General features: G+C 41.6%; 1 protein-coding gene across 3 annotated transcripts in view; it reads left to right on the forward strand.

The window, feature by feature from the left end:
- CCDC82 (coiled-coil domain containing 82) overlaps positions 1-18,223 on the forward strand; it is a 38,698-nt gene extending 20,475 nt beyond the window's left edge. For 2 of the 3 annotated variants that reach the window (XM_029048404.2, XM_007666847.2), the window contains exons 2-9: positions 721-1,415; positions 2,187-2,382; positions 2,824-2,916; positions 3,684-3,808; positions 6,274-6,444; positions 13,451-13,636; positions 13,750-13,894; positions 18,009-18,223. In XM_029048404.2, coding sequence (XP_028904237.1) covers positions 729-1,415; positions 2,187-2,382; positions 2,824-2,916; positions 3,684-3,808; positions 6,274-6,444; positions 13,451-13,636; positions 13,750-13,894; positions 18,009-18,037 — 1,632 coding nt within the window. In that variant the 5' untranslated portion in view covers positions 721-728 and the 3' untranslated portion in view covers positions 18,038-18,223. The remainder of the gene's footprint in view (positions 1-720; positions 1,416-2,186; positions 2,383-2,823; positions 2,917-3,683; positions 3,809-6,273; positions 6,445-13,450; positions 13,637-13,749; positions 13,895-18,008) is intronic. The other variant, XM_029048405.2, reaches the window with a different exon arrangement.
- Positions 18,224-19,892: the final 1,669 nt, after the last annotated feature.

Here is a 19,892-nt window from a genome sequence, read left to right on the forward strand (position 1 = left end):
GCCAGCCACTGTATTAAGTGCTGGAGTAGATACAAGCTAATCAGGTTGGACACAGTCTGTGTCCCAAGTGGGGCTCACAGTCTTAATCCCCTTTTTACAGATGAGGTAATTTAAGCGACTTGTCCAAGGTCACACAGCGGATAAGTGGCAGTGCTGGGATTAGAACCCAGGTCCTTCGGACTCCCAGGCTCTGTCCACTAGGCCACACTGCTTCTCACTTAAGAAAGTACACTAGCGGTCCTATACATGATCTCTACCTTCAGGGAATTTACAATCTAGCCGGGAAGACAGGCAGTAAAATAAGTTACAGATAGGAGGACGAACAAGAAAATTTGAAATGTTCCCAGATGTTGGCCCTTTAATTGTTAGCCTGTTCATATCATCTGAATGTGAAATTTTCCTGCTTAAGTGGAATAATGGAAAAGATTTTTTGCTATCCTCTCCGAAATTTCTTGATGGCCTCATCTCATAGGCATTCATTAGAACTGCTGTTTCAAATGGGGTTGGGGAAGCCTGTAATTTTGTTAAACTATCACCTTTTCTTTCCCTGTTTTGTGGCTAAATAATTTCCAGGATTTTATAGCTCCTCTCAGTCAAAAGGTAGTTTAAGATATTCTGATCAACCTGGAACTACCAGAAAACCCCTAATTTTCAATAGCATACTGTATAACTGTCATATTGACTACAGTTAACAAGTCCCATTTATTTTCTTCTTCATAGAAGCTTAAATGAAGATGGAACACATTAGGGCATATGAAACAAGGAGGAATTCCAAGATTCAAGAGCCCGCTGTAAAATCTCGAGTTGACTGGAGGCGGACGAAGAGAAATAGCATCTCACAGCTACTTGATAGTGATGAAGAACTCGATAACGATGAAGAAGTCACAAGTGATAAAGAACTTTTAAGCGTCGAACCACTTGATAGCGAAGATGAACCCGACGGGGATGAAGAGCCGGAGTTGACGACTGAGGCCGTCAATGAGAAAGAAAACAAAGATGACGGTGTAATGGAGAATGGCAGCCCCCTGCCTCCCAGAGAAGGTAAAGATGACAATATAGCCAAGAGCGATATCTCAGTGGATACCGAAAAAGTTCCATTGCAAGATGTTCTCGGCCAGCCCGACACCCAGACGGAGGAGGACGTTGAAGATGAGCACATCATCCTAGGGAAGCGAAAAATGTCATCCTCGGTGATCTATGACACTGACGATAGTGACAGTGGCAGCAGTGAGATCTTAGTAAGAAAGCTATTTGCCAAACGACGCATAATAGATGATGACGAATGCCCAGAGGTTGATCCAAATCGTCCTACCTCAGAAACAGACCCGGCCTCTCGGAAATGGGAAAAGCTAGAGAAGCTGAAAGAGCTCTCAAAGCAACGATCTCACCGAAGAGCCAGTGGTGGATGTTTGGAGGTGCAGTATTTCAAACACTAAATTTAACTTGTAGACATAGGTGCCTGTGCTCCACCGGGTCTCCAGGGGCGATAATCCCAACAGCTGTGAGAGCTGGACTCCTGGCCTTGCTCACCCCAGCTTTCTGAGGGTTTCCATTCAGAGCTGAAATGGCCCAAAATGGCAGCCTTCTGGCCCATTTGCCCTTGGAAGCCTGCCCTCTCCCGAGCCTCACCCCTCTAAAATTCCTGCCCCTTCTTTGTCCCTTTCTCAAAGTGAAAAGTGGGCATCTCTTCTGGCAGATTATGTTCATTCATTTACTATACAATAATTCAAATGAAATCCGCTGGAGAGTTAGAACAATAGCCTAATGGGTTTTTTATTTTGTTTTATTTTGTTTCTTATTTAGGGGCTTGTTTTCATTTTATTTTAATATCTGCAAGGACGTGCTTATTCTAACTTTTTGCTTGTCCAACAGACACATTTGTTTTTAGAATGAAAGATGAAAGATTGCTTGTCAGTCTCAGGCTTTCGGTCTTACTAAACCTTTCATGTTCGTTTAGCAATTTTCTTTCATTAGCCTTGTCACTCAACTAGGCTCTGACCTTCCACTTGATTTGAAAGTTAGCAGTTCAGCCAAAGAAGTGCTATTTAAATTTTATCTTTAAATTTGAAGAGACTTCTTGTTTCTTGACGTAAACATAATTTGAGTACCTGTTCGTCTTTGCCTTCTTTCTTTTGGCCACATTTTTAAGACACAACCTAATGAAGGACATGTTCTGACTTAATTAGGAATATAAGGAAGAATCCTGCCACTCGCCCTTTGTAACAATAGGAAACAGTGACTCAGAGGAGGAGGATGAAGATGAAAATAGTTTGGATGATTTTATAGTTGAAGACGAAGTAGCTGATGCTGAGGAGGTAAACGAGCTCCGGAAAACATTGACTTCATCAGAGTCTCCATTTCTGAAACATCATATTCCACATTGTAAGTTTTAACATGTATTTGAATTGTATTTCTGATTAGCTGATGAACCATTAATTCAGCCTGGGAAATGGCCACTTTCCCAGGGTGTGGAACAATTAAATGCTTGAAATGAATAGATTTTTACCTACTCACAGTATCCATGAGTGTTTGAGAGTAGACTGCATTGTACAGCTTTTATTTTCTTAGAGAAAGGCCAGAGTGGAAAAAATGTCAAGCCTGATCATTTGGGGCACTTGTTTTTTAAAGCTCCATTAAATTTTATTTCCCCCAAAATTTATTTGGGGACTAGGTTACAGAAAAATAATAATGTCCCCTTCTCCTACCTTTTTCATGGGATGTGATGGTTTTAATGGGTAATATTTATTTTTAGAGAAAAAGGAGAAAAAAACCCACTGTAAATTCAGAATATTTTACGTTATTATTTTCTAATGTACTTTCCAGTGTCCTTCAATGATCATTTCGTCCATTTCCAAAGAGTGGTGAAGGCTTTCCTCATCAACACTTTGGATAACACTTTTCTGAGCACTTTATATGGTGAGTGAAATAGTATCCAACAGTGACCCATTTCATTACTGGCCATGGGAAAATAACAGTAAATTCAGATTGTGTGGGGTCTTCGAAGACGACGATATCCCCTCTCTAAACAGTTTTGCTGCTGTGCTACTTTTTATGAGATTGTGGTTTATCCATTTTCTGCTTTTCAGTCACCCCCCCTCTTGCTAAGCGTGCAGTTGCTCAGTTCCTTGGATTCTATCTGAGTTGTTACAAGACAGAGAGCAGCTGTTTAAGAGAACTTGCTCAGGCCAAACACACCCCACTAGAATCAGCAACAGCCAAGCACCCACTTTCTGATCCAGTCCTTAGCCCTCTTGTTTCTGCTCTTTCCTGGGAACTGAATAATTTCTTGTTGCTCAGAAAGTTTGATTTTATTTCCTCAGAGACTGGTTTTGGGTTTTTTCTTTTTGTTGTTTTTTTTAATAGTATTTGTTAAGCACTTACTATGTGCATAGATACAAACTAATCAAGTTGAACACTGTCCACAACCCACATGAGGTTCACAGTCTTAATCCCCATTTTACAGATAAAGTAACTGAGGCCCAGAAAAATGAAGTGACTTGCCCAAGATCACACAGCAGACAAGCGGGAGATCCGGAATTAGAACCCAGGTCTTTCTGACTCCCAGAAAGAATGAAATCATTCTAAAACTGTGGAATGTGATTCCTTGAAATCCTTTGGAATAAAAAGTTCATTACATATTTTGGTGGCAAGAAGATTAAATTTTTTTCCTGTTTGGTAAACAGATGGAACAAGGCAAAAAAGGTACGCACAAGATATGTTAACATCTCTTCATTATTTGGATGACCGGTTTGTTCAACCTCGTCTGGAAAACTTAATTACCAGGAGTCGCTGGAAAGCACAATATAAGGTATCCAGTTTATCTCTCAAGTATGCCAATGTTGAAATAGAAATGCAGTTTATCTTCCAAGGCTATTCTCAAATGCCTTGAGGCATTTCTAAGAAAAGTACTGCGAAGTACTGGATTCCTTTCTCCTTCCACCATTCAACTCTTTCTACATCTACCACCACTGAACAGTTGAATTCTCCTGATTTATTCCCACTGATCTTATCTGCTTGTTCATCACATTGCTGTACTCGCTGATGATTTCCAGTTTCACCAAATTTCTCTAGACCAGAGTGTCATGAAATAATAGAATTGGAGGGCATTTAGGCCGATCTTCTACTTCCAGGTGGCAGAATAACTCAACTCAGCCTTATTAAAAGCACATCTCCTCCAAAAGGCCTTCCCGAACTAAGCCCTCATTTCCGCTACTCTCGCTCCCTTTTGTGTCATACTCTTGCACCCTTTATTCCCTTCCCAGAGCCCACAGTACTTGTGTACATACATGTAATTTATTTATATTAATGTCTTTCTTTCCTTCTATACCAACTCTTACATTGTATTCTCCCAGGTACAATGCTCTGCACGTGGTAAGCACCCCATAAATACGGATTGATTGGTTGATTCAAATCAAGGTGTGGTGGTTATATATTCCTTTCTCAGAGATTGCCAGGGATGAAGACTGCCTTGACAGTCTTATCTAAGTGTTTTACCAGCCTCGTTGCCAAGAGGCAAGTTTTGCCCATCCAAAAATCTCTCATCCTTCAATTTAAAGGATTGTTTTCTCTTTTCAGTCCTCTGTGAACATAGAGGACCAGTCTGCATCCTCCCCATAAAAAACCTTCATGTCCATGGAGATTGTTATTAAGTTGTCCCTTAATCTTCTCTTCTGTAGAAGAAATAGACTAAGGTCATGTAACCTGTTCCCCATGGGAGGCTTTAAATGGCTCATTTCATTCATTCATTCATTCATTCATTCATTCAATTGTATTTATTAAGTGCTTACTGTGTGCAAAGCACTGTACTAAGTGCTTGGGAGAGTAATACAACAAATAGACACATTCCTGCCCACAACAAGCTCATTTCCTTTCGCAGCCTTCTAGTCGGGTCCAGTTGTGTATGATAATAATGTTGGTACTTGTTAAGCACTTACTATGTGCTAAATGCTGGGGGAGATACAAGGTAATCAGGTTGGACACAGTCCCTAGTCTCTGTCCCACATAGGGCTCAGACTCTTAAGCCCCATTTTATGGATGAGGTAACTGAGGCCCAGAGAAGTGAAGTGACTTGCCAGAGGCCACACAGCAGATATGTGGCGGAGCCGAGATTAGAACCCATGACCCTCTGACTCTTGGGCCCATGCTCTATCCACTAAGCCGTGCCGCTACCAGTCCAAGAATACAGTACATTACCAAACAGAGATATTCCCTGCCCACAATGTGCCTACAGTCTAGAGCTGTAGCGATGAAGGGCCTCTCTGGATTCTTATTCTAGGTCCTTTAGCAAGTTGGCTCTTGAATGAGGCCAAGGAACATGGAGCAGAAGCAAAGAAATGGGACAGGGGAGAGAGAGAGACTCTGATTCTCCTTGGTATGTAGCTGGGCAGGGCAGGCCTTCAATACTACGTCCGTGGACTACTATTTGAGCAATTGACATTCTGAGCCCCCTTGTCTGTAGGCTCCTTGACGTCTGGGATCTAGTGTACTGTACTCTCCCAAGCGCTCTGTACCCAGTAAGCGCTCAGTAAATACCATTGATTGATTGAGCCAGAGTGTCGCAAGAGAGACTCGTTTCCCCAAATGAGTCTGAGCAACCTGTGATTTTTTTTCTTGGATTCCCCCAAGGACAAATTTTCTTAGAGAGTATTGATATATGCGTTCTTGTAGAGAACTCAGTGTTTCTTGTTTAATGTCAATTCCAGACTGTTCAGAGGGAGATGATCTAGTCTGTGGCTTTCTCAGGCCTCTTCCTTCCCAATTTACCCTTTGGGTCCAGGAGAGGAGTTGTTAGCTAATAGTTCTGGCAGCCCTGGCAATGTTGTTAAACCTGGGGACTAAAATTGAGTTTTCTGCTTTCTGTGTGATGTCACAGATCAGAAAGAGTGTTGCACTACTGAAAGCGAACTGCTAGGTGGACTTTTCTCCGTTCCCGAGTTGGCCGTGACTGTAGGTGACTTGAATTCTCTCCTGCTTCTGCAGAGAAGCAGCATGGCGCAGTGGAAAGAGCACGGGCTTTGGAGTCAGGGCTCATGAGTTTGAATCCCAGCTCTGCCACTTGTCAGCTGTGTGACTGTGGGCAAGTCACTTAACTTCTCTGTGCCTCAGTTCCCTCATCTGTAAAATGGGGATTAAGACTGTGAGCCCCACGTGGGACAACCTGATTCCCCTGTGTCTACCCCAGCGCTTAGAACAGTGCTCTGCACATAGTAAGCGCTTAACAAATACCAACATTATTATTATTGCTTCCATCTGACTGTGTTGGAACTGTTTCAGGAGCGGGTGGAGTGTTACCCTGTGGTGAGGGTCACTTTGACGAGTCCCAAGGATGCAACCTGTCAAGCCTGTGGACTCCATCGATACTGTAAATTTGCAGTGAATTTATCCGGAAAGCTCTATAACAGCAGAACCTTGGAAACGGATGACTTCATGTTGCATGACACCCAGGTACTCTTTTTTTCAGTAGCTAACATTTCAAGGCAAACAAATTTAAACAATATTAGAAGAGGAATATGGTGAGACTGCTTAATTTGATTGGCCACACAGAACATTTGGTTACTTTAGAAGTGCCCTGGTCCTGGGACTTTACGAGGCATCTGCTAGAAAAGAAAATAGAAATGTGATCTTTTAAAATTTTGAATACACTATGGGATGAGGAGTAAATTGCTGTCTTTCTGAAGATGTCATGTAGCAGAGCCTTATGGGCATGATATTTTCAGGATAATTTTCAAGTCTACAAACTTATTTCCCGGTCTTCCCGCAACTCATAGTATCAGAAAGATAATGACAGATTTATCAGCAATCCACAGAAAATAATAATAATCACATTAGTTGCATTATCCATTTTTATTCACATTTTTATTTATTTCCAGCCTGTGGTCCAGTACTAATTTCCGTGACTGATTTAGCAAGTTACTAATTATGCTAAATGAGGGCAAGCCCAGAAGTCATAGGTACATACCTCAGGCATCTGGTATTGCAGAAACATCTCACATAGTTGCTTCAACATCTCCAGGCTATAATTGGAGGTAATCTATGTTTCCAAAGTGATTTAAGGTCCTTCATAGTTAGAATGTTGTGGGCATTCACCGGGCATTGGGAACAGAAAGCAGAAATAAAAAAACTCAGTCTTGGCCCTCAAGCAGCTTGGAAGACTAGTTGTTACTACCTAATATGACCTGTCTTATTTTATAAACACTTCTGAGCCTGCTTAATGCATTTTAAGCTCATTATGGGCAGGGAGTGTGTCTGCTAATCCTGCTGTACTGTACTCTCCCAAATACTTAGTATAGTGCTCTTCAAATAGCAAATGCTCAATAAATACCACTGATTAAGACATCTAGGCTATATAAAAAATACATGGTCAGAATTTATTAACATTTTTCTCTATGTCCACATTTGTTATTTTGTAATCCACTCACTTGGTTTAAAAATGCAATTTTCTCAGTGTATAATAGCCATATTTTAGTTGCCCTTTAAAAATTTGTTTAACCTTAAGGGGAAGAAAAGAATGAAATAAGTTTTTTTGTATCTTTTTGTTTTTAAATCTTTAAGTCTCCAAATTAATTTTGATTCTAGTGACTAGTGAAAATGGAATGTGTAGTTATAATAAGCCTCCTGCATAGGAATCGTTTTTTTTTTTAACTCTTAATGGGAATTGAAAGTCCGGGACGTCAGACCAAATTTATAGGCTCATTAACAGTGCTGTAAGTTGAAAGAGTATTAAGTTACGTTTTTTTTCTAAAGAAGGGGTCACAGCTGCAGTTCACATTCTGCCTCTGTTAACTGGTCAATTTACATGCATCTTTTTTGGCTTGTTACATTCTAGAAAGTTGCCAACTAAATGGGTTATTCATTTCTTTTGTTACTAGAAGGACTCATTTCAAAGGTGCAGTTAGGCCCTGTAGCGTTTTAATTATTACATCGGAAATTAGTCTAAGACCTCTCTGTTTTAATGTGTTCTTTCTACCATGTTAGCATGTCATTGATACACTTATATGGATAAATTTTTGGTTGATTTTTTTTATATATTGATATTGTTATTTGTAGCCTTTTACCCAGTAATAGGATTGGTTTATCAAAGAAGAAGAAGAATTATGGTATTTGTTATGCACTTACTGTGTGCCCAGCACTCTGGAGTGGATACAAGCAAATAGGGTTGGAGATAGTCCCTGTTCAGGAGATGACTCACAGTCTTAATTCCCATTTTACAAATGAGGTAACTGAGGCAAAGAGAAGTCAAATGACTTGCCCAAGGCCACACAGCAGACAGAAGCAGCATGGCTAAGTGGAAAGAGCACAGGCTTTGGAGTCAGAGGTCATGGGTTCGAATCCCGGCTCTGCCACTTGGCAGCTGTGTGACTGTGGGCAAGTCACTTCACTGCTCTGTGCCTCAGTTACCTCATCTGTAAAATGGGGATTAAGACTGTGAGCCCCACGTGGGACAACCTGATTCCCCTGTGTCTACCCCAGCGCTTAGAACAGTGCTCTGCACATGGTAAGCGCTTAACAAATACCAACATTATTATTATTAAGTGGCAGAGCAAGGTGTTAGGTTGACCTAGTTTGAATATGCAGAATCGATTCTTGGTAACTTTCAATAACTATTGCATTTACAAACATCACTCCTACATACTTATGGACACGAATTGATATACAATGTACAACTTGGAATTCACAAAAAGCATATATAAGATCCTAAACCAACACCTAGAATCAATTCAAGAAAAGGTTGAGACATTTTCGGAGAGATCAGTGAAAATGGTCTTGTCATAATATTAACTTTAGTTTCTGTATAATTTTATGAGAAATGTAATAAGAAGCAGATGTAAAGCTAACCAAGAGTAATATACGAGGAATAGAAAGTATAAGCAAAAAAGATTAAAAGCTAAAAACAGTGGCATATCAACTGTAAGCAGAATAAAACAGAACTCTCGGTGTGTGGGTATGAGTGTATGTAGTTTGAATGGTTCATTGTAATTTAGGAAGTAATAACCAGTCAGTGGTATTGAGTGCTTACTGTGTGCAGTGCTTGGAAGACAAACATTAGACAAGAAAGCAAACAAGACAAGACAACAGAGTTAATAAACAGAGTTAATGAAGAATGAACACCATCTGAACCCAACTATTTTCGGAATGAAAGGAGTTGGTCTGTGCAAAATCCAGGCCAGGCTTGTTAGAAGCAAGCTTGGGGGTTTTTCTATCGTCCATAGGAAACCACTTTCATTTCGTACAATCAATCATATGCTTACTATGTGCAGAGCACTGTACTGAGTGCTTGGGAGAGTACAGTGCAACTGAATTATCAGTTACATTCCCAGCTCATAACGAGACAACATTCAGACAGAAGGAACTCCCTCATCTCTTTCTCTCTCTCTCTCTCAGCCCTTCAGTAATTCCAAACAACTATGGACTGGGGGTTGAAGACTTGAGTGGGTGTGGAGAAGCTGTGGATAGAAGTGGTGACAAAGAGTTGGGATTGAAGGAGCAGGTTTTGAATTCTCAGGAGGGAGGGGCATCAGGTGAAAAGAACTAGCACAGGAATGAAAGCAGGGGTTCAAGTTTAGTCCACTTACGGTCCCCACCTGCACCGCCCAGCGGTCTTTCCGGTTCTTTTCAGGTTTTCAGATCTTTTTTCTTTTCTTTCCTTTTTTTTTTGGATGGTACTTGTTAAGGGTTTACTCTATTCCAGGCACTGTACCAAACGCTGGTCTAGGTACAAGTTAATCAGGAGTGACAATCCCTGCCCACAACAAGTTCGCAGTCTAGCAAATCAGGCTGGACACAGTCCCTGTCCCACTTGGGGCTCACAGTCTCTATCCCCATTTTACAGATGAAGGAACTGAGGCCCAGAGAAGTGAAGTGACTTGCCCAAGGTCACACAGAAGGCAAGTGGCAGAGCCGGAATTAGAACCCATTGCCTTCTGACTCCCAGGCCTGTGCTCTATCCACTATGCCATGCTTCTCCGCTACTGTGATCCTTGAGTTGGGGGTGGGTGTTGAAAGTTGTTTACAAAACTGCTTTCGACAGAAGCAGGAATTTCCTCTGCTGGAGTGGAATTATCTTCTGTATCTTCTAAACTGTAAACTTCTCATGCTGAAGAAGCTTATTCACCAACTCTGTTGAATTATACTCGACCAAGCACTGCGCACAGTAAGTGCTAGAGAGTGATTGAGTAAGTGCAATAGTTATTGAAAGTTACCAAGAATCGATTCTGCATATTCAAACTAGGTCAACCTAACACCTTGCTCTGCCACTTAATAATAATAATGTTGGTATTTGTTAAGTCCCTCCAAATCTTGGTTTGGGCTAAAACTATTATATGCAATTAAGATGTTTTCAACTTGTAAATCAAAACTTTGCATTGGCTGAAGGCATAGTAGTAGTGTGGCCTAGTGGATACAGTATGGGCCTGTGAGCTCATGGTGAGCAAGGATTGTCACTCCTGATTAACTTGTACCTATCCCAGCATTTAGTACAGTGCCTGGCATATAATAATAATGTTGGTATTTGTTAAGCGCTTTCTATCTGCAGAACACTGTTCTAAGCACTGAGGTAGATACAGGGTAATCAGGTTGTCCCACGGGAGGCTCACAGTTAATCCCCATTTTACAGATGAGGTAATTGAGAAGCAGCGTGGCTCAGTGGAAAGAGCACGGGCTTTGGAGTCAGAGGTCATGGGTTCAAATCCCGGCTCGGCCACTTATCAGCTGTGTGACTTTGGGCAAGTCACTTAACTTCTCGGTGCCTCAGTTACCTCATCTGTAAAATGGGGATTAAGACTGTGAGCCCCACGTGGGACAACCTGATTCCCGTGTCTACCCCAGCGCTTAGAACAGTGCTCGGCACATAGTAAGCGCTTAACAAATACCAACATTATTATTATTATTGAGGCACAGAGGAAGTGAAGTGACTTACCCACAGTCACACAGCTGACAAGTGGCAGAGCTGGGAGTCGAACTCATGACCTCTGACTCCGAAGTGCAGGCTCTTTTCCACTGAGCCACGCTGCTTCTAAGCCCTTAACAAGTACCATCCAAAACAAACAAAAAACAAAAAGGAAATAAAAGAAAAAAGATCTGAAAACCTGAAAAGAACTGGGAAAACTGCTGGGTGGGGCAGGTGGGGACCTTAAATGGACTAGACCTGAATCCCTGCTTTTATTCCTGTGCTAGTTCTTTTCACCTGCTGCCCCTCCCTCCTGAGAATTCAAAGCCTGGATTCTAATTCCGGCTCTGCCACTTTTCTGCTTTGGGACTATGGGCAAGTTACTTCACTTCTTTGTGCCTCAGTCACCTCATGTATAAAATGGGGATTAAGACTGTGAGCCCCATGTGGAACAGGGAATGTGTCGAACCTGATTAGCTTGTATTTATCCCAGAGCTCAGTACAGTGCCTGGTATGTAGAAAGTGTTTAGTGCATTCCATTAAAAAAATAAGAAAAATTAAAAAAAAAACAGTATAGTGTTCTGCACACAGTAAGTGCTCAATATGTACTATTGATTCATCTCTGTCCCTCCAAAATTTAAATTGGACTAAAACTATTCCATGCAATTAAGACATTCTCATCTTGTAATTTGAAACTTTATATTGGCTAAATACATAACTTTGGAGGGGGGAAATGTGATCAATTTACCTAATGCAAAATTAGCTGTAAAATACCTTCACAGTTTCATGAATATCTTCAAACCTAAGTCTGAAGCAGCACTGAGACCCCTTGAGAAATAGAACAGTGTAAATAGATATTGGGTGGCATTGCTTAGGCCCAGAACAAGTTTGGCAAGAAAGATGTCTTGGTTCACCGTTCTGTGGAAGCCAGTCCGTTCAGTTGCAGCTGAGGCTGGGTAGTGGAGGGTAATTAGAAGCGCTAAAGGAAATACCGTCCAGTGGAACTGACATTTCTGGCCATTTTCAGGTTCGGGGCCTGAACCAGGACTTCAGCAACCCCCTCCCTCCTTTCTCCTTCTCTTTCTAGTTACTACCTTCTTACCCTATGGCAAATTCATCTTTTATTTGACCATCCAGGATTTTGAAAATGCCAATGTGAAGTTACCTCCTGTGGCGTTAATGCTAGTGGACCTGCTCAGCTCTTGTTTATGACTTAGGACCCTAGATACTTTAGGCCTTGATGATAGTAAGATGGATTGGGAAAAATAACATGCTTTATCTCCCCTGAGTAAAATCTGGCATTTGAAACAACAGGAATTTGCACTTTGTCCTTGAGGCTACCCCATTTTTACTGAAAACCATGTGGTGAAGAATTGACTTTTGAAACTTTGGGCTACTCTACCCTATCCCTCATTATACAGGTTATAGAAAAGGAAAAGAAGTTTGAAGCCCATATGTATTTTACTATCATTTGGAGAAACTATTACTTATGTTTTATTTACATTTTTTCCATAACCCTTTTTTAGAAAAGTTTAGGGTGGAGGATTTGTGGCGATGCAATTGAAAATGAAATCCTAGTTATCTTAGTTTAATGTATAAACTGTCCTTGTCCTAATCTGCTATTTGAATCTTCTGCTACCTAACAGCTACCTACAAGGGAAACCTCAGAGGAAATACAATTAAAGCTACCACTGTAGTCAGTTACTCATAAAAATTAATAATACAAGAGAAAAGGGGCCAGATAAGTAAAAAAAATGAACCCATACCAAATTGTTGGTAAAGAAATATATGCTAGGAATAATATTCAACAACTTCACCTAGAAAAAAGGCCAAAATAGATTCAGTAGTAGTGTAAGGAGCTCATACTGGTTTCGTATTAAATACCTGGAGTGACGGGCTCACCATTTTCAGCTCTAAAATTAGCATGATTTTTCACTGACCTTTTTTATTTAAATGGTACTTGTTAAGCCCTTACTGTGTGTCAAATACCTAAGTGCTTGGGGTTGATACAAGATAATCAGTTTGGGCACAGTCCCTGCCCCACATGGGGCTCATACTCTAAATAGGAGGGAATAGGATTTAATCTTCATTTTATGATGAGGAAACTGAGGCCCAGAGAAGTGAAGTGACTTGTCCAGAATCACCCAGCTGACAAGTGGCAGAGCCCATATTAGAACCCAGATCCTCTGAATCCCAGGCCCATACTCTTTCCAGTAGGCTATGCTGCCTCCCAATACTAACTTGACTTAGGTAGCAACAGGAATAGTTGAGTAATATCAGTCAATCAACTGTCCCTATTGAGCACTTACTGGGAACAGAGCACCGTACTAAGCACTTGGGAGAATACAGTATAACAGAATTGGTAGACACGTTCCCCGCCCACAAGGAACTAACAATATAGAGGATGTCAGAACAGGTCAGAAAGTCTGAAAGTCTGTCACATAGTTTTATTTTTACTATTAAATTATGGTGTCAAAGGAAATGTGCTTAATACAAAATGGTCAACACACCATGAAAGAGAACGTAGGGACTCATTAAATGGCCTGGTACTTATGTCTACCTTAGGTTTTGAAGGTTGGCTGTGTGTGTGCAGAACGGACAAAGATTTACCACCGACTGAAGCATTTTAAGTACAATTTATACCAGGAATGTTGCTCCATTTCCAAAACTGACCAAATCGAGGATGAGCAGGTCAAAGAGACGGTGGAAAGAATTTTCAGTCAGTCCGTCGAAAACGGCTGGATTCAGGAGGTAAGATGACATTTGCCTTATGAGAAGAGTGATCACAAGGAGATGCAAGCCAAAAAGGGTTTAAAAAAATCTCCTACCTCCACTTGTACTTCTGTCTTTTTCCCATTTTCCAGCGGTCTTGTCTACCATGTACATCTCACTCTGCTGTGTACCCAGACATTGACGTACTCACTCCTTCACCCCATTGTCATCTCATAACAAGGGTCTCGGCTTCCCTTGGCATTAGGATCGGTGCAGTGCCAAACCAGGGAATTGGAGGTAATGATAGTAATGATAATAATGATGACAATGATACTATGTGCCGAGCACTGAACTGTGTACTGGGGAAGGTGGGAGAAAATTAGGTTAGACACAGTCCCTGTCTCACATGCGGCTCACAGTGTAAATGGGAGAGAGAACAGGTATTGAATCCCTATTTTACAGGTGAGGAAACTGAGGCCAAGAAAAATTAAGTGACTTGCCCAGGGTCACACAACAGGCAAGTGGCAGAGCCAGGATTAGAACCCAGGTCCTCTGTCTCCCAGGCCCCATGCTCTTTCTGTTGGGCCAAGCTGCGCCTCCATTTGGCATTCATTTTCTCCCTTGGCTTTTGGGCCTGCCATTTCCCTCCCTTTGCATACTGCAGGATCTGCCACTTCCAAACTACCCATCTCCTGCCCCTGCCAAGCCCTTCCATGTAATCTGGCATTGAGGAAGCAGTGGCCCTGAGAGACCTTGACTGATGCAAGGATCGTCTGTCTGTCATCTTGGATAGCAGGCTTTTTCTCTCCAGGATGTTAAATGGTGAGGGTATGAGCAGAAGGCCCTGGACACTACAGAAATCCTGGAATCACTGTCATTGGCTGGAGTCCTGCTGTGGCCTGGAACACCCTCCATCTTCGTATCTGACAGACAATTACTCTCTCCCCTTCAAAGCCTTATTGAAGGCTCATCCTCCATGAGGCATTCCCTGACTGAGCCCTTATTTCCTCTTTTCCCACTCCCTTCTATGTCACCGTGATTTGCTCCTTTTATTCACCCCTCCCTCAGCCCCACAGCATGTATCCTTGTTTTATATTTATGTCTCTCTCCCCTTCTAGACTGTGAGCGCGTTGTGGGCAGGGATTGTGTGTACCAACTCCGTTACATTTCACTCTCAAGCATTTAGTACTGGGCTGTGCACAGTAAGAGCTCAATAAATATGATTGATCGTGTGGGATGAGGCATTTCAGAGCTGTATTAGCTGGTCTGTCCCGTTCTCTTCACTCTCCAAGTCAAGACATGTTCCCGCACTGCACGAGCCCTGATGAGCCGCCAAGGTTTACCTGTTTGATGTGGAAAGAACTGTGCAGTGTCCTAAGTCAAGTCTTTATGTGCCAGTTTATAAGTCAGGACAAATAGTAGATTTGGAACAGATTTAGACAATTGACATATGTCAGGGTTTAACCCACAAAACATCAAAGAGTTGCTTCGTGGGGTGAGGGTTTGGATTGGGTGGGGAGTGAAAAGGTATTGAAAAGAAAGGAGGAGGTTTGGAGAACAGACTTTCCAAAAGCCCTGAGGAAGAGAAGGGAAGAGGGGAAATAACGGAAAATTGGGGCCTAGGCAGGTTCCTGTCCAGGGGAGGATGAGGTCTGGCGTCAGTAGGCTGAGGCTTTACCAATGATTTTTCTCTATTCTTCCTTTGCTGTCACAAACTGCTACCCAGCCCTCTTATCCCACCCTCCTCGGGACTTCTTTCTTTATTTCAGTTCTGCCTGCCTTTGCTCACCCTCCTCCATATAAACAAGAGGAAGGGAGGGAGAAAGGTAAGCTCCCTCCTACCTAAACAACAGTTTCTGCCACTCCCCCTCCTTTGGGTTGTGGTTGCAACCCCTTCAACCCTTTTATTTTTGCATTTACATTGGTACTGAACTCCCAGCAGGGCTGAAAGTAAATCGGCTCCAGTGAAAGAAAAAGCCCGGTATGGCCTCTCTGCAAGCAAAAAGTGTTTGCCACGAGGATCTGGTCAGCCAGGGGAGGCGGTGCCCCAGTTCCAGTGTACATGGGCTGGGGAAGTCTGCGACCCCCTCTACCTCCAGGCCCTTCAGCCATTTCGATTCCACCCCAAGGCCCCAAACTGCAATTTACGGGATGTGCAGCGGAGCTGAGAGGGAACGGGTTGGAGGTGCCAAGGCGGCGGCTTCATTCCTTAATCTTTGCTGGCAGGACAAGCCCTCCGACTCAGCCCGAGGCAAGCCCAGCTCCCAAACTCCCGCCCGCCATCTCTTCTTTCTCCCTTCCATGCCTTGCACCCCGTCTGCCGGTGGCAAGAGTGCCAGTTAAAAAAAAAAAGTGCTCACTCTGACCCCTGATTCACAAGATTGTTGAGTACCTTTCAGCAGCAAAGTTAGATAAAGCACCTTCAGACTTTTAGAAGTGTCAAAGCACTGAGTAAAGTTAAAATGATAACAGTGAGTTGGAAAAGAAAGTATATCTTCTACCAGAAGCGGTATCTTGTGCCAATTAAGATGCTCCAATTCAGGAGAATGAAACAGAAAGTTAGGGTTGCAGGAGTGATCCAAACTCCTGACTGACAATTAAGAAAACTACTAATTACGAAGGAGAATCAGTTATTTCATGTTATTTGGAGAATAATTTCCCATCATAATTGCAGTTTAAAAAAATCACATGTTGAGAAAGTCTTTGTATTTGTAGTTGACAACCTCAAATCATTTTATTCCCATTCCTGGCAACCTGATTCCCTCCCAATATACAACATGTTGCTCAGTGCTTTCTAAGCAAGACTCCAAATTGAATTTGAATGTCTTGATCTCTAGCATTACAGATTAAAACCATCCATGCCTGTGTACATAATCTAAAGTGTAAACTCTTTGTGAGTAGGCAACGTGTCTACCAACTGTGTCTTCTTCCAAGCTCTTAGTACAGTGCTTGGCACAGAGTAAGTGCTTAATAAGTAGCAATAATTGATTGATGGAATGTATGAAACCTTAGGGCTAAGCTCTGTGGGTAACAGCACATCTCCTATAGAGTATCACATACAGGTCTTCCTTCAATCACTGTCATCAAGGGACTTTGCTATCCTGCTCTACCACCAACTTCATTCCTGGCTTTCTGCTTCCTCCTCATGTCCCTTCTTAAAAAAAAAAAGCAAAGCAAAAACAAAATAAAATCAAACAGGAACAAAAGTTTTCCCAGCAGGTCTCTAATACCACTTTTCTGGGCTCAGCTCTCCCCTTCTTATCCAAATGCATCCTGCTCCTTCTCTTTCTTTCAGTGAACTTTTCCTCTCCTTTTTTTTCACCTTCAGTTCCTCTTTCTGCCCCCTCCTCCTTTCCTCTCTCCCCCCTGCCACGCCAAAGAAAAGAAACAACCAAAATCAGCCTGCAAATATCCCAAACGTCCTCCCCATCTTCTAGATACTTTGGAATCCACCCTTAGCCAGACTCACTCCTCTCTTTTAGATCCTCAGATTTTCATTAGAAATTAGTCTAATGATTTCGAAGGAAGCACTTGGGAGTGATAGAAAAAGAGTTGCAGAAATAGTTTTAGAACAGCATAATGAAGTAGTGCCTGCAACAGTGTATGATATAATAATAATACCACCATGGTGGTGATGGGGGAACAAAAGAAGAGTAAAACGTTTTCTTAATACCTGTGCTCAAAATTCAACTGAAGGATAAATGTTACTCTACAGGTACTAAAATTATAAATTATATTTTTTTCTTTAAAAAGAAAGCTCATAAAGGCGTGAAGATTTCCAGGACATGTTAGTAGATTTCTACCCTCTGGTGGGTATCCCAGAATCAGGAAGTGAAAGAAATACGTCAACCCCTGTTTCGGTTTCACAGTTGTGTTTAAAATAGCTAGTAAATAAAATGCCTAAATTGTATCGCATAAGCCAGGCTGGGAAATGGATATGACCTGTCATTTCCCTCCTATTGATGGTAACAGAATGCAGTATATTTTTGAAAGGAGTCTTAAAATTAGGATTATGTTGGGTGTTTTTTAATCTAAAAATGTTTTCAGAATTAGAGCCCAATTTATAGCAACCAAGCATCTGATTCACTCTCCCCGTCTAGATTTTAAGCTCATTATGGGGGAGGGAATATATCAGCTAATTCTGTTGTGTTGTCCTCTCCCAAGAGCTCAGAACTGTCCTCTGCACATAGTAAGCACTCAGTAAATACCGTTGATTGGTGAAATGCAATTGCTGCTGCCCTGGTTTGGAAAGTCCATAAACCTACTGAGCTGAAGTGGTAGTTGTAATAGCCGTAATGGTATGTATTGTGTGCAGAGTGCTGACCTAAGCTCTGAGAAAGAATGCACAGATGGAGGCTTTACTTCCTTTCTGTCTTCTGCAAATTAACCTTCTGTGTTAATCTATTTGCAGAAATACCAGCTACTTCAAGGCTATCTTGATGATGCCGATTTCTTTCAAGATGAGAAGATTAAGTGAAAGTATGCTTGGATTTTTAAAAATTATGAACACGATAAACAATAGGGAACTGCTTCTGCATGGCATCTGCACGTCTTGTGAAGGAGAAAGTCATATTTTTAATTGTATATATTGTACATACAAACAGTAAAGAAAATTTTCATTTAAAATGTTATTTATTTCTTGCCAATATGCTGGGAAAGAACTGAATTGTAAAATTTATTGTATACATATACATATCTTTATATGTGCACATATGTTTATATTTTACATGTTGATTATTTCCCTTTATTCGTATAAGTGGATAGAGCATGGGCCTGGGAGTCAAAGGGTCATGGGTTCTAATCCCAGCTCTGTCACTTGTCCGCTGTGTGACCTTGAGCAAGTCACTTCACTTCTCTGCCCCTCAGTTCCCTCATCTGGAAAATGGGGATCCAGACTGTGAGCCCCACATGGGACAGGGACTGTGTCCAACCTGATTCGCTTGTGTCCACCCCAACTCTTAGTACAGTGCCTGGCACTTAGTAAAGCGCTTAACAATTACTATTTTTATTATTATCTTATTGCCTAACCATTGGCCTAAATTTGGTCTAATCACTGAACTCTAAAATCTAATCTGGAAAGTACTGTATGTATCTCAGTCGCATAGGTCTTCTACCAGCTCCGATTTAGTCAACATTTGAATTAACTCAGCCAATGTTACTAACTACTGGAAGAAGCATCAGAAGAGAAATGTGACCTGAAATTACTGAGAGTTAGACTGTCCAAAGCAAGAGTTTTCATATCTGCAATCAAAGAGCGTGGAGGATGACTTGTCTACTGTTCGAAAAATCTAAACAAAGTTTATTATAATTAAAAAAAATTCCCTATTCTGTTCCCTGCCCCAGGTCCTTCCCTCCCCCGTCCTTCCCTCCCCCGATTAGCTATTTCTTGTTCAAATTCTGCTATTCACCATCCTGAAGTCTGTGGAAGACTAAAAAAACCCTATAAAGTTTGAAGCCAGTTGAAACTTAAAGTGACTTTACTTGCACTTCACTTGTTCTCCTGCTAATTCTGTGATACTTATCAGTAGTCATTAGCACCTTCTTTTGTAACTCTAACCAAGAGCTGATAACAGGGTTTCCACAATATCCTGTCATTTGTATGACAGCATTCCTCACAATGGCCCATCTCATAATTTATTTACTAATGTATTATGGTAAGTATATTCCCCTATTCTTCCATTTCATTCTAACCTGATTGTGTAATGAAAATGTGGCTTGCAGAAATTGCTATTTTTTAAATCCCTCCTCCCGCCAAAAGCCATACCATTGATATAAAGAATCACAACTTGCAAAGAGAAGTTGGGCAGAGATGGGAGTGTGTTAGTTGCATGAGGTTGAGATGGGAGAGTGGAGAACAAAGGTGCTCTTAAGGACCAAAGTGACAGAAAGGAAAAGAAGAAAAGAGAGAGAAGTGATTTTTGAGACATGTTTAGGACATTAAGGATGTAGAGGTTTCCTGTGGCTAATCAGAGGAAGAGTAACTGGGTTTTTTTAATGGTATTTTTGTTATTGTTATTCTGTCAGCTGTCGTTTTTGAGAGCTTACTGTGTGCAGGGCACTGGACTAAGCGCTTCGGAGAGTATGATATAACAATAGGCAGACATATTCCCTTCCCACAACGAGTTCACAGTCTAGAGGGGGAGACAGACATGAATATAAATTAATAAATTAAAGATACATACATAAGTTCTGTGGGGCTGGGAGGGGAATGAATAAAGGGAGCAAGTCAGGGCAATGAAGAAGGGAGTGGGAGAAGAGGAAAGGAGGGTTTAGTCAGGGAAGGCCTCTTGGAGGA

The sequence above is a fragment of the Ornithorhynchus anatinus genome, chromosome 20 (assembly GCF_004115215.2).
Source record: "Ornithorhynchus anatinus isolate Pmale09 chromosome 20, mOrnAna1.pri.v4, whole genome shotgun sequence".
NCBI lineage: Eukaryota > Metazoa > Chordata > Mammalia > Monotremata > Ornithorhynchidae > Ornithorhynchus > Ornithorhynchus anatinus.